The sequence below is a fragment of the Sapajus apella genome, unplaced genomic scaffold, assembly GCF_009761245.1.
Source record: "Sapajus apella isolate SASKATOON/1434 unplaced genomic scaffold, GSC_monkey_1.0 scaffold103, whole genome shotgun sequence".
Lineage (NCBI taxonomy): Eukaryota > Metazoa > Chordata > Mammalia > Primates > Cebidae > Sapajus > Sapajus apella.
The window spans coordinates 1450698-1465035 of NW_022437043.1; the positions used below are offsets into that span (position 1 = coordinate 1450698).

General features: G+C 42.1%; 1 protein-coding gene across 3 annotated transcripts in view; it reads right to left on the bottom strand.

Moving 5' to 3' along the window:
• The window catches only part of MAOB (monoamine oxidase B), a 113205-nt gene extending 110720 nt beyond the window's left edge, over positions 1 to 2485 (bottom strand). The window contains exon 1 of one of the 3 annotated variants that reach the window (XM_032258545.1): positions 2264 to 2485. In XM_032258545.1, the coding sequence (XP_032114436.1) occupies positions 2264 to 2309 (46 nt within the window). In that variant the 5' untranslated portion in view covers positions 2310 to 2485. The remainder of the gene's footprint in view (positions 1 to 2263) is intronic. The other 2 variants (XM_032258546.1, XM_032258547.1) reach the window with 2 other exon arrangements.
• Positions 2486 to 14338: the final 11853 nt, after the last annotated feature.

Sequence of the window (14338 nt, forward strand, 5' to 3'; positions counted from 1 at the left end):
AGTTCAGATGTCACCAACTCTGTGAGTTCTTCTCAGATTTTCTCAGAGTTTGATGTTCTCTCCAATCACCTTCCCTAGAACTTTTTATACGCACTACTAAAGCACCTATCATAGGCCAAAGAGTAGTAATTATTTGTGACTGTCTCCCACATCAGCTTGTGAGGGTCCCAGGAACAATGGCCCTGTATAAATAATATTTTAGTCCTTTTGGAACAAAATGTGGAGCAGGAAGTAAATGTTCATTGAATGAATGAATGGATCCCTCCCATGGGACACACCACCTTCAGCCTTGTATTGTCTGAGCATCCCATCTCTCTTCTTGAATTGACAAGTCTTCCAGGGCAAGAACAACATGATTCATTTTTGAATCCACTACCACAGCCTCCCTCAATTCCTATTGTCTGAATAAATGGGTAAAACTCTTGAGGGACTTGTGCCATATTTCAGACTCTGAAAAGGTATTTTGCTAACACTGTTTCACTTGCCCTGTAATCTAGCAATGACTAATTGGTGTTATTCCTGTGTGGCAGATAAAGCATTGAGCAAGACTGGGCCTTGGAAGCCTGCTTTCCCGGTTCTTAGAACAATGCCTGTTCCATGGAATGTTCTTGAGAAAAGCCAGACCTACTCAGCAGTACCTCGTTTTGATCCGAGTTTAAGAGGATGAATGCAGACATTTCACCACTGCTTGCAAAAATAGCTAAACCCTTATCTACCTTTTCCGTATGAGTCTAACATAAGTAATGTGATTGAACCTGAAGGTTTGGAGTATGAATCACAAAGGGACAAATCACTAAGGGAAAATAGAAGAATCTGAACCCATCAGACACATTTTCGTAAGAAAATGACTTTGGGGGCCTGAAAATAGAAGCTTCAGCTTTCATAAGATGAGGTGTTATGCAAGGCAGCATCAAGAGGCACTTAGTAATATTTTCTAAAACACCTAAGTAGGTATGCTTTTAAGTCCAAGTTCCTCTAGGAGAGAAGATGTCAAAAATACTGAAAGAAAACTGAATTTATACACAGCCTTGGCCAACGTCAGCATGCTGTGATTACCCATCTATTGTATCTGCAACATCAGGCACAGGGCCTGGCATGGGTGAGCTCACCCGAGCCAGCTAGACAGACATGGTAGCCTGAGATCCCATCCAAAGGGGAGGAAGGCTGGAGCAGAGGCAGGAGCACAGGACCAGGGTCAGCACCAAACATTCAAAGCCTTGGTTTTTTCTCCAGCCATAGGAGAGTCAGAACAACTCTGCCCTGCCCTCCTCTCAGGGAGCACGACCCCTACTTCCAGAAGGCTACTTGAGAACTCCTTAGAGCAAGTCTTAGACAACACATCTACTGGGTCTGGAGGTGTCCTAATTACTGCTCAAGTGCCAGGCAGCGTTAGGAGGTGGGCCAGAGCATGCCCAGGGGACCATTAAACAGGCCAAGCTGAGAGCAATGCTGATTCCCACTGACCCCATCCCATATGATCTGCCTCATCCTCCACAGAGAGTAAGTTCCCCCACCACCCCTCTCCCTTTTTCTGGCTTCTATTTTTCGGTGCCCTTGGTGTGCACAGACCCCTGTGGCTGAGGGGGTACTCTCTGTCCCCATCCTTGCCAAATATGGGCTAGGCCAGAAAGCAAAGCTGCAGCTTGGCCATCCTGCGCTAGGAGTGGGGTGGGGTGGGGTGCAGTGCGGGTGGGAGAGGGATAAGAGGAAAACACGTATTTGCCAAGAAGACACTGCAGCTTCGGGTTAGATCCATGACAATCACAGAATCTCAGAGAATCAGGAGGGCCTGAAAAGTCTTTGGCAATCGATTGGCCAGGCTCCAGCCTCTTCTGTTCAAGGTCGTTTTCCTGATGTCAGGACAACAATACGATGTGGCACATGCTTGCTCCAAGTGAGGGTGCGGAGTGTTCAGTTCAAGTTGGAGCAAATGACTGACCTTTGTGCCACCTTCCCAACCCTTTTCCCTGACTTCGACAATTCCAGCAAGCGAAGGCCTTCCTTGGGGGAAGAAGTTTAATCTGGCCCCAGACCTGCAACAGGCTTCCAGCCTCCGGCCTCTGCGTCCAGGAACGCACCCAAAATTGCCCCCAAAGGAGGGTTCAGTGCGCGGCCCTCCGGACCCACTAGAACCCCGCCCGTGCCTGGAGAGTCTGGGGGTTCCAGGGTCAGCCCCTGCCCCATGGCCGCCCCGCGCGCCTCTCCTAGGCGGCCACCTGTCCGAGCGCGCGAAGGGGAAGGAGGGCGCACAGCCGCGACTGACCTGAGATGCCGCCCCCCACCACGACCACGTCGCATTTGTTGCTCATGGCGCTCGCCCCGTTCCAGGCCGCCCTGGTGCCCGCTGCTCCGGTTTCTGGGCCTCGATCCCAGCCCTGCCTGCCAGCCAGCCCGCCCGCCTGCCAGCCTGCCTGCCGCGCGCTGCCCCCGCGCACCAGCGCCTCAGCGAGCCGCTATATTACCCGCCCCGGGAGCCGGGACGCGCAGCCCCGCCCGCCTACGCGCAGGCCGGGTGCAGCACTGGGCCACCGCCCCCGCCCGCAGCTCAGCCGCCCGGGCCCGGGGAGGGCGGGTTCCTGGGCGGAGAGGTCACCTAGGGCCTCAAAGAGTCCCGCCCCAGAGTCACCACTCCTCAGCCTCCTGCACGGTGTTTTTCCCGTCAGCCTCCCTAGTGCATTAAGCTGGGCGGCTGAGAGGATAGCAGATTGGGGTGTCTCTCTTCAGGGCCCCAATTACTCCTTGGGTGTGAGGCAAATCATAAGAAACTTCCATTGAATGGTTTCACGGTACCAGGCACTGTGCTCAGCGCTTTAAGCATGATTCCTGTTCAAGCTTCCAACAATCCATTTTGCAGATGAGGAAAGCAAAACACAGTGAGTGAGTGACAACATAAGATAAAAAGTCAGAAAGAAAAAAAAAAGCTAGGAAGATTCCAAGACCCACTTCGATGCAGCACACAGGAGTACCATTTCTTGGCATTCCCAGCTCACCTCACCCTCCTTCCAAATACCCACTTCTTTCCCCACTCCCCCTGTGCCATTAACTCAGGAAGGCTCCTCCCTAGAATTGCAAATGCAGCACCTTAAATACACCCTTAAGCAATGCAGTGTGTCCTTGGTGGAAGCTGTTGAGGCTAGACCCCAGGAGACTGGTGGCAGCAGGGAAAGAGGCCTTGGACCCCGGCAAGGCGGGATTCAGAGCCCCTAGAAGCAGCAAGCCAAATTATCTCTGTGACCCTGGAGTGTGGTCTGGGGAGCCTGGTGTAGCCAAACACAGCAATGATTCAACAAGATTATAGGGCTTTAAGCTGAGATGACTCCACGGAAAACAGAAGTTTATTTCCTCTGGACAGTAGGAAAACCACCTCTGAGAACGAAAAGTGAGAAGCAGCAGCCTAGGATGGCTTTTGAAGAAATAAACAGGTGAAGTGCTTCTGTTCAGGCCTAAGAGAGACTGGCTTCAGATCTGGGGGATTTGATGAGAACCTGAAGCAAACCTCTGCCTCATCCCACACCATTCCCTGTATCTACCTACTACCGAGGTATGTTGAGCTTCTGCAGTCCTCACACCAGAAGACAGTTTGAGCACTTCTGTGACTGAGTCACAGGTGGCAGGAAAAGTCTTCGTCCAGCTCTGGCTTCCATCTGTCCTGCTTTGCTATAAAACAGTCAGACCCTGTGCCTGAACCCTGATCCCTACCTCATGTCCCCACTGCAGAGAATGAAGCTGCCTCACCCTGTAGACGGTTTGTGCTAACCTCCTCCTTGCCATCTTCTATCTGGTCCACCTCTGTCCACAGGTCCCTGAAGCTGTGGGTTTCTTGGCTGTGGACACTCTGTCCCTTAACCTAGCCTGCATGTGAATTAGGTGTCAGGTGAGGTAGGATGAATGGAGAGGATCTGCTATGGTTTAAATGTGTCCCCCAAAGTTCACATGTTGGAAACTCAATCCTCAATGCAATGTGTTGGAAGCCGTTTAGGTCCTAAGGGCTCCACCCTCATGAATGGATTAATGCCACTATAAAAAGGGCTTGAGACAGCGAATATGATCTCTTGCTCCTTCTAACCCTTCATTGCCTTTCTGCCATGGGATGACAAATTGAGAAGGCCCTTACCAGATGCCAGCCCCTTGATCTTGGAATTTGCAGACTCTAGAGCCATGATATAATAAAATTCTCTTCAATGTAAATTACCCCCTCTTAGGTATTCTGTAATAGCAGGAAAAATGGACTAACATGAGGTCCTTGTGGGATCTTCTTGGAATCTCTTTTGCTTAGTTCCAACAGTACAAGTCAGACAGGGGCCTGGGGATATAAGACTTTGAGTAAAAGGCAGACTGATGATCCCTTCTCTATGTCCAACTGACAATGAGGCCAAGAGAGGAACCACACAGTTCCATGGTATCTGGAGAAAATTCATCAGCAAACAGCACTTTCCCCAAACAAAGGTAGTCAGTTACCATGTGCTCCATGAGGTATATTTTTTTAAAAGGGGGGATTGAATTAGAACCCAGGACTTGGTCATAGGAAAATCAGCCGCTACCTCTTGTCCCCACATACAGGCAATCACCAAGATCCATTCAGGGCCCCCATTCAGTCTCTTAGATGGGATCATTCCCGAGGTCTGTCTTCTCTGTCTGCATTGTGTGGCCAGATGAAAAGCAGTACTTCTCAAACTTGAACATGCATACAAATCACCCAGGTCTTGGGTGAGGTTCGAGAAGACACATTTCTAACAAGCTCCAGGTGATGTCAGTGCTGCTGGTCCATGGACCACGCACTTTGATCACATTCTCTACTCCAGGCCTCTGCCTCCCCATCATTTTGAGAACCAGCTCCATGCTCCTTACCTATTTCAAGGTGCCCTTTGTAAGAAAGTGTCCCTTCATTATACCAGCATTGAACACCTGCTATGCTGAGCCCTGGGGAAGAGATAAAAAGGATGCAGCCTGTCCCTGCCTTCATGGGGCTCACACTCTTTCAGGGAAGACATAAAGGAAAAGTGATCACAAGCATAATTCTGAATATTGCCCTGGAACATAAAGCAGGGCTAGATAACCCAGCCCAGGCAATCACGGAGGACCTCCAGGAGGAAATGACATTTCTCCTGGGTCTTGGAGGATGAATAGGAGTTAATTAACTACTGAGGAAGATGAGCACTCCAGGCAGACTAATCAGCAAGTGCTAAATTGAGAGGTAAGCCTGAGGCTGTGATAGTAGAAGAAACAGACAGCTTCTGCTAAGGTAGAAAGAACATCTTTGACTACCTTTATGACTTATCACATACCACAAAATTAATAGTGAAGAATACAATGATAACAGTAGATGACTAACAATAAATAACATGATAGGAATCGTCACTTATTTTTGTGTTTGTGTCTTCTCTTCCCAACTAGCTAATAAATTCCTGCAGGAAGGGATAATGCATTATCTTTTATTCATCCATTCAAGAATAATTTATTAAGCAACAACTCTGTGTCAGACATTGGGCTCACCATTAGATATATGCCATTATAAACAAGAAACGATGTGAATTCTGGGAAAACTAAATATGGAAACAGGCCATTACAATAAACCTAATTCATGTTCCAATGGAGTATTACTCAGCACCTCTAACCAAAAGGTACAGAGAGGAGTACAGTTTGCCCCTAGCAGTGTTTGTTTGCCTTTTCATCCTGATGAAATCTATGTCTCATTAATTAAAAGGAACTTACTTTCCTTTCATTTTTTTATTAGAAGACTACCAAAGAGATAAAATGTTCTCATTACTTCTTTCTTACTGTCCAGCTTTTCATTAACGGATATTTCAGTGAATGTCTCATGATGCCACAGGAGGTTTCAATAACGAAGTAGGCTGTGCAGAACAGGGTTCACAAGATATTATCTGAGTTGTACGTTTTGCTTTTTTTTTTTTTTTTTCATGCTGGAAGCTTGACAGGGGATAGAAAATTTGTTTTAAAATTAGATTCTTCAGAGCTTTCCATTTTATCCACCAATGACTCTGTTAATCTTTTAAAAAACACATCTAGAAGGATAAAGTGATGAAAGGGTCAGCCGTTACAGCCAAGATAGCTTTTTAATAATGTTAAATTGGAATTGTTATAGGGCTCCTGGTTCTGCCCAGTGAAGTGTTCATCATCAGCTTTGATCCTAATCTGAGGGCATCCATCTCTTTCCCTTGGTGGCAATGAGACGGTGGTAGGGGACCCTTCAACGGGCCAAGACCTTGCTTTTGGACCCAAGGACTTGTTTAGGGGGGATCACATATCCTCAAGCAGCACAAAAAGTTGGAGGAGCCCAGCTTCAATCTAAGTCAAGGCCCTTCCCAGGAAAATGGGCTACAGAATCTAGGCCCAACTTGAAAGGCCACAGGCTGGTTTAAGATGGCAAAGGAAAGACCTTCCTAGAGCCAGGGACTGGTCAGGTACTTAAATCAATGTAAAGTTGGCAGGGAACAAGTCCAATGACAGATGGTCACTCACAATTCACCTCAATAGATTGACAGACATGTGCAGGTGCTCATCTGGCTGATAGAGACAAAGTTGAGACAGACAGAAAAATGAATCTTACTGGCCAAAGAACCAGAATATGGCCCTTTTCTTTATGGCTCCATTGTCATAGTATGGGCAGGACAGGGAACAGAGGGACCTAATACACAGGGGTTGGCCCCAGAGCATATGAAGCCAGGCAGAGACACCAAGCCACAAGTTTTCAGAAACACAAAGATCATCCCCAAACATGCTGTAGAGCATGATGAAGAAAAACAAGACTTTATTTGCACTGTAAGTGATAAGCAATCTGCACCCAAAGCAATGTTTTTTACAATGACTGATGTCAAGACTAAGAATATTTCTACAACTTGGCAGGGCATGGTGGCTCATTCCTGTATCTTAGCACTTTGGGAGGCTGAGGTAGGCGGATTGCTTGAGCTCAGGAGTTTGAGACAAGCCTGGGCAATATAATTAGACTTCCCCTCTAAAAAATATAAATTAAAAAATAAATTTAAAAAATAAAAATGTAAAAAAGTAATATTTCTACAACTCATACATACAGCCCTAAAGAAGGAATGATATATCAGAACAGATGACATGAAAAGAACTGTATGGCACACAGAAGAAGGTCAAATTGTGAAAATTCAGATCAGGAAGAAGAGAAAATCAGAACAAACATTTCCCAAGAACATTGGGTCAAGGATTTTCACCAATTCTTTTAATAAAAAGGAAATTAGAAATAAATATTAGGGTCTGAATATTAATTATTGGTTGTTGAATAGAGTTATTTTGAATGAATGTTTCTGCTTTATATAATTTTTACTTCATAGTGTAAGCTCACTGATGCAGAATCAATTAAATGGTTACATTTATGTAGCCTTGAGTTAAATAATCTCTCCATGTTTTATTATAAAATAGGTATTAACGTCATGTAGACTCCTGGTGATGATTGCAATCATAAGTCTGGTAACTATGGGTAACCAGATAAGAAAAGTAGCTCTTCTTATAGATGGCTACTGTAATAAGACATATTGCTGGCTGGGAGAGTTACATGTTACGAAATGATGCCCATAGCTTGGACTTGCATTAACTTGAACTCTTCTAAGTAACAGAAAGCCAATTTTTATGAAATGGTTGAAACAAAGTATTTGTGGTTTAACAGGAATCATACTTGGTGTTTTTTCCTTGTTCCTGGCACAGAGTGCCTAAAACTCTTGACATTTCCTTGGTGATAAGGGTGATAGGAGCATCTTTTATTCTAGTGAGATGACCCTTAGCAGGCTCCTAGACAGCTTCAAGATGAAGACTGGTCACCAGAAAGACCAAGCCTTGATTAGAAGCTTAGAAACTTTAGCCCCATCCCCTAACTTCAAGGGAGGAGAGAGAAACTGGAGATTGAAGTAATCACCAACAGTCAACAATTTAATCAATCATGTTTATGTGATAAAACTTCTATAAAATCCCCTAAATAATAGGGTACAGAGAGCTTCTGAGTTGATGAACATATCCATGTGTTGGAAGGATGGCACACATCAACTCCACAAGGACAGAAACTCCTGTACTTAGGAACCTTCCAGACCGCATCCTATGTACCTCTTCATCTGGCTGTTCATCTGTATCCTTTAGGATAAACCAGAAATGTAAGTAAATGACTTCCCGAGTTATGGGAGCCATTCCAGCAAATTATCGAATTCTGAAGAAGGGGTCATGGGAGCCCCCAATTTATAGCCAGTCCATCAAACTACGAGTAGCCCAGGACTTGCAATTGGCCTCTGAAGTGGAAGCAGTTTTGTGAGATGCTAACTCCAGACAGATGGTATCAGAATTGAATTGAATTGTAAGACAACAAGTTGGTGTTAGAATGGGCGAATGTCAGAAGGGGAAAAAAAAAACTCTCAGTGTTTGAGAAAAAAAAATATTCTTCACTATGGATATTGTGATTCTCAGGGGTTTAAAGTATGAACAACTGTAAAAGTAAGTGAAGCAGAGCATGAGCAATCTAGTGCAAAACCCTGAGATCTATTACAAATGGTAGAAAACTTGAGTTTACCTCTGAGATATATAATACTATAAATATATAAATGAATAGACATATAATGATATATACAGTCATGAGCCATATGACATTTTGGTCAACCACAAACTACATATATGATGATGGTTCCATAAGATTATAATGAAGCTGAAAAATTCCTAACACTGACACTGTAGCCGTTACAACATTGCAGTGCAATTACTTTATTTTTAAAATACATTTAGGGTAGCCTAAGTGTACAATGTTTAGAAAGTCTACTGTGGTGTGCAGTAATATCCTAGGCCTTCACACTCACTCACCACACACCCAGAGAAACTTCCAGTCCCGTAAGCTCCATTCATGCTAAGTGCCATATACAGGTGTTCCACTTTTTCTTTTATACTGTGTTTTACTATACTTCTTTTTGTCCTTAAATGTGTTTCAATGCACAAATACTCACCATAGTTTTACAGTTACTTCTAGTATTTATTAAAGTAGCATACTGTACTGGTTTAGAGCATAGGAGCAATAGGCTACACACCATATAGCCTAGGTGTGTAGTAGGCCATTCTGTCTAGGTTCATGTAGGTACACTGCAGGATGTTCACACAGCAACAAAATTGCCCAACGATGCATTTCTCAAGGAATATCCCTGTTGTTAAGTGATGCATGACTGTATATATAAATATTACAGAATTAAGGTATTTGAAAACTTCCACTGAGATGCATTTGTCTATGGAGAACAGCCAAGATTTGAACCAGTAGCTGAATGTGTCTTGTGGGACCTTTTCTCCTTGACTCTTAGCCCTCCTCAGGCTACTATTTTATTTATTTATTTGTTTTTGTTTGTTTACTTTTTCTGCTCATGTACCTTTTCTGACTCACTTTGCTAAAGACTCCTGTGCCATCTCTGTTACTTCTGCATGATTTCTTCTTTCTTGGTTCCCTGGTCTTTTAGCTTCCCAATTTCCCAGGCCTAGCTACTCAGCCACTTTGGTGAAGCTTTTCATGTTACTGGGAATGTTGCCTTTTCTCTCTCAGTAAATCAAATGACCCATTAGCCGGTCCTTGAAATACCTTATGCCCATAAAAAATCTACAGTGGAAATGTCTTGAAATTTTACTGTGCTTTCTCTAATAGATAGTCTTGAGTTTAGGTAGTATTTAGAGGGGGGTATTTTAAAATTGGAAAAATTTTGCTAAAGGATTTTTAAAAGGAAGCCAGCAAAATTCAACTAAGTCCTTTACACACTTTATGAAGGAAGTGATGTGACAAAGCCTATGGTCTTACTTTGTCATGTATCACTTGGAAAATTGCTAAAACAATGTATTTTTAACATTCTCACCGTACACAAAAAAATGATAAGTTGGGGAAGTGGTGTTAATAGGCTTAATAGAATCTTTCTACAATGTATACGTAGGTCAAAACATCACATTGTACTCCATAAATATGTACAATGATTGTTTGTCAATTAAAAATAAATGAATAAATATTGTTGGTTTTAAAAGATGTTCTGTATAACAACTTTTTTTAAAATTTATTTTATTGCATTTTAGTGGAGAGTATTATTATACTAAGAATTCCAAGATCCTCTGAAATCCTAGGGTGCTTTCTAAATTCTAACAGAAAAAAGATTAAATTATGCTCATTATAGAGACCCAAACAAATGCAGTGCATAGACTTATTTGGATCCTGATTAGAGAAAACCAATTATATTTTGGGAACAGCTGAGGAAATTTGAATATGGAATAGATGACATTAAGAAATTATTTTTCATATTGATAGATGTCATAAGGGCATGGTGGTATATTAGAAATGTCCTTGTCAAATAGAGATGCTTACTTAAGTATTTGAGGGTGAAATGACACAGTGTTTGAGACTTGGTTTAAAGCACTCTAGGAAAAAAAAATAGTGGTGGTTGTAGATTAAAAAAAAAAAAACTGGCAAAACAGTGACAGATGTTGAAGCTGGGTGAGAGGTGCATGGGGGATTTATTATATTATTCTTTCTACTTGTGTGAATTTATGAAATTTTTCAGAATAAAATGTTTTCATAGTATGTTGACTATAATTTTATTAAACATATTTTACTATGCTCAAATGATTTGAAAGTTGGCAACCAATTGATAAATTTGGGCAACTAGGTTGAGTAACAGAGGATTTGCTATAGTCAAAAGAAAATAAAGTTTTTCCATCTTTCTTACTCTGGGAAATCATTCAGTGTATCTGTTCCCTACCTGGAAATTCCCTAGAACGAATACAAATAAACCTTTCCAAGTTCTCAAGACAGATGAAAATTTAACACCTTTCGATCTTTAGAGGACTAGTGATGTGAATCAAGAGCTGATAAAGCTCTCTAGAGCGATTTGTATAATCCCTCTGTTACCTCCTTCCAACAGCCTACCTAAAGCCTTAGGGGCAAAGAGCAAGGCCAGCAGCAGGCAGACTTAAACGATGATGGAGTAGAACACCCAGAGGTCTTGAAATAGGAACAGGAAGTAATGTCATCTCTGAAATTTCCTTCTGATAACAACAACACCCATTTTTACAGCCAAGATGAGAACTCAGAACTCCTGGTTATGAAAAGCAAGTATAGAAAAGCTCAAATATTGTGAAGTCACATTTTATGTGACCATACCTCCTGTCTGTATAGTACTCTGCTATGTGTGGGACATTTACTGGTAAATTCCAGGTACCAGAACATTTTCAAGTTCCAAAAAGCATTACCCAGAGTTGGCATTGCAATAGAAATTGACCTGCTAGAATCAGGTTGGGTGCTATTTTGCAAAAACTGGTATTTTCTTGGCATTCAAGGGAAGTAATTTTATCAAGTGCTGAGATTTTACGGGAATTCCAGTAATTTTCAGTCATAATATTCACTGTAGAACTAGAATAATGTTCATTTATAGCAAAGTGCTACATGAAAAGAATATTATTTGAGGTATAATTTTCATGGTTAATTATCCAAATAATTGAGATTAGAACAAGTTGTTTCTCTACATTACCAACATACTAATACCTTATGCAAAACCCAGGTTTGGAATATAAGGAACTAAAAGGCAACTCATCTGCCCTATCCTTCCACAAAACAAAACAAAAACAAAAATAACTGTAGACCTGTCTCCTCCTAATGTGATGTTTAGAAGTCATATCCTAAATATGACTAAAGGGCAGATGAGTTGCCTTTTAGTCATATCCTAAACTCCACCATTTCCTGAAAGTCTGTTCTTTACTTTAGATCACAGTTGATTTAACTGTGATGTGAACATGAACTAGAATCAGGTTGGTGCAAACATAATTGTGGTTCTTCCCATTATTTTTAATAGGAAACCCTGTCACCTACTTTTAATGGGAAAAACCATTGGCCAGGTGCGGTGGCTCAGGCCTGTAATCCCAGCACTTTGAGAGACCGAGGCGGGTGGATCACCTGAGGTCAGGAGTGCAAGACCATCCTGGCCAACATGGTGAAAACCCCTTCTCTACTAAAAATACAAAAATTAGCCGGGTGTGGTGGCAGGCAACTGTAATCCCAGCAACTTGGGGGACTGAGGCAGGAGAATCACTTGAACCTGGGAGGTGGAGGTTGCAGTGAGCTGAGATCACCAGCTAATTAAATAGTCACTGTCCCTACCTTTGGAGAAAGAATATTTAAAGTTTCTACCTACATTAAAGGAATAAGACAACTGATTGCTTATTTGGGTACTGACTGTACATCCAGTTCTGTGTTACATGTCCTTGGAGATGTAGGGAAAATATTAGAGAGCCTTTGCCTTAAAGAGAATTGCCATATTGAGCAAATAAAAATATAGGTTTTTTAAAATATAGTTAGCCCAGTTAAATTTGAATATTTGAATTTCAGGTAAGCAATAAATAAAGTTTTAAGATAAATTGTCCCATGCAACATTTGCCACATACTCCTACTAAAAAAATCATTTAATGTCTATCTGAAATTCAAATTTAACTAGATGTCTTATACTTTATCTGGCAACCCAGACCCCCAAAAATATTTTCTTCTGGTTCAAGAGAAGAAATCAACACATGGAAGTCAATTTGAGAGTAATAAGTAGCAGAATGTTATTAAATGTTATATTATGGGGCACAGGAAAAGGGCAGTGTTAACAGAAGTAGAATTCCTCCAATAGGTAATAAGATACTCAAGGAACTATGTCTTTTTGGATTTTTCCTATGTTCCCAGACCTTAGCATAGCGGCAGTGGTGTTTAACAGATCTGTAATGTGTTTAATAAGCGGGCAAACAAATGAACACATCAGTCAGTGTGAGGGAATTTGAGGTGGATCTTGAAGGAAGATAAAGATCTGTATAGATAAAGAATAGCAGAGAAAAGGAAAGGACATAGCTGTCTTGGCAGGAAACTGAGCAGAAACGGCTGTCACAAAGGAAAGTTTCTATGGCAGTGGTTCTCCAACATTTTTTCTAAGAATGACTTAGAGCAAAAGATTCCACAGCTGCTGACTCTACTTGTTGCACCTTTCCAGTAGAAAAAAATAACTAATGAAACAAAATTAAAGATCTACAGAATTGCACGTGATGCTCCTAGAAAGACTGATGTGAAGATTACATTTTAGGTCAGTTTATACCTCTTTTAGGGGAGGTCTTGTCACCCACTAGTGGCCTAGAAACTATATTTTGAGAAATATTAGACTAGAATGTCGGTGTTAAATTTCTTGAGATAGAAAACGAAAAGGCAAATACTAGGTCCTCAATTTTTTTTTTTTTTTTGAAACAGGGCCTAGCTCTGTCACCCAGATTGGAGTTCAGTGGCAGGATCTCGGCTCACTGCAGACTCTGCCTTCCTGGTTCAAACGATTCTCCTGCCTCAGCCTCCTGAGTAGACATGCACCACCACACCTAGCTAATTTTTGTATTTTTAGTAGAGACAAAGTTTCACCATGTTGGTCAGGCTGATCTTGAACTCCTGGCCCTCAAGTGATCCCTCTGCCTCGGCCTCCCAAAGTGCTGGGATTATAGACACGAGCCACCACACCTGGTCGACATTCTGATATGAAAGTGTCAATATGAAGTGCATACACTCTGGCCTTGCAGAGTTTAAAGGATTTTTTAAAAGTCATTTTAAGCCTCCTGGGACCAAGAAGGAACAAGACCTAAATTCTAGAATTGCTTCAGGGTAGATCAGGTTGAGACCTCAGCACAATTGACATCTGGACAGGATAATTCAAGGATGATTAGCAGCATCACAGTCTTTTACCCAGTTTCTATGGTTTGAATGTTTGGATCCTTTCAAAATTTATGTTGAAACTTAATCTCCAACTCAAAATATTAACAGATAGGACCTTTAGGAAGCAACTAGGTCATGATGACTCCTCTCTTGTGAATGGGATCAAAATCTTTATGAAAGAGGCTTCATACAGCATTCATTCCCCTCTTGGTCCTTCCGCCTTCCACAGAGTGAGGACATAATGTCGGCCTGTTCTACCATAGGAGGACATAGCAAGAAGGCCTTCACCAAACACTGAACCTGCTAGTGCCTTGACTTTCCAGCTTCCAGAACTGCGAGAAATAAAACTTCTGTTCTTGATTAATCACCCAGTCTCTAGTTTTTTGTTATAGCCACACAAATGGACTAAGACAAGACACCACTAGATGCCAGTAGTAATCCCTCCCCCATTTGTTTGTGACAAACAAAAATGTCTGCAGACAGTGCCAAATGTCCCCTGGGGGGCAAAATCTCCCCCCATTGAGGACCACTGCTCTAGATGAAAGCACCCTGTATCAGTTGAATTACATGACTAAGAAGTCTCTACTGTAATTATTTTCCTATCCAATTGAGGCAAATAAGGGACAATTTGGGCAGATA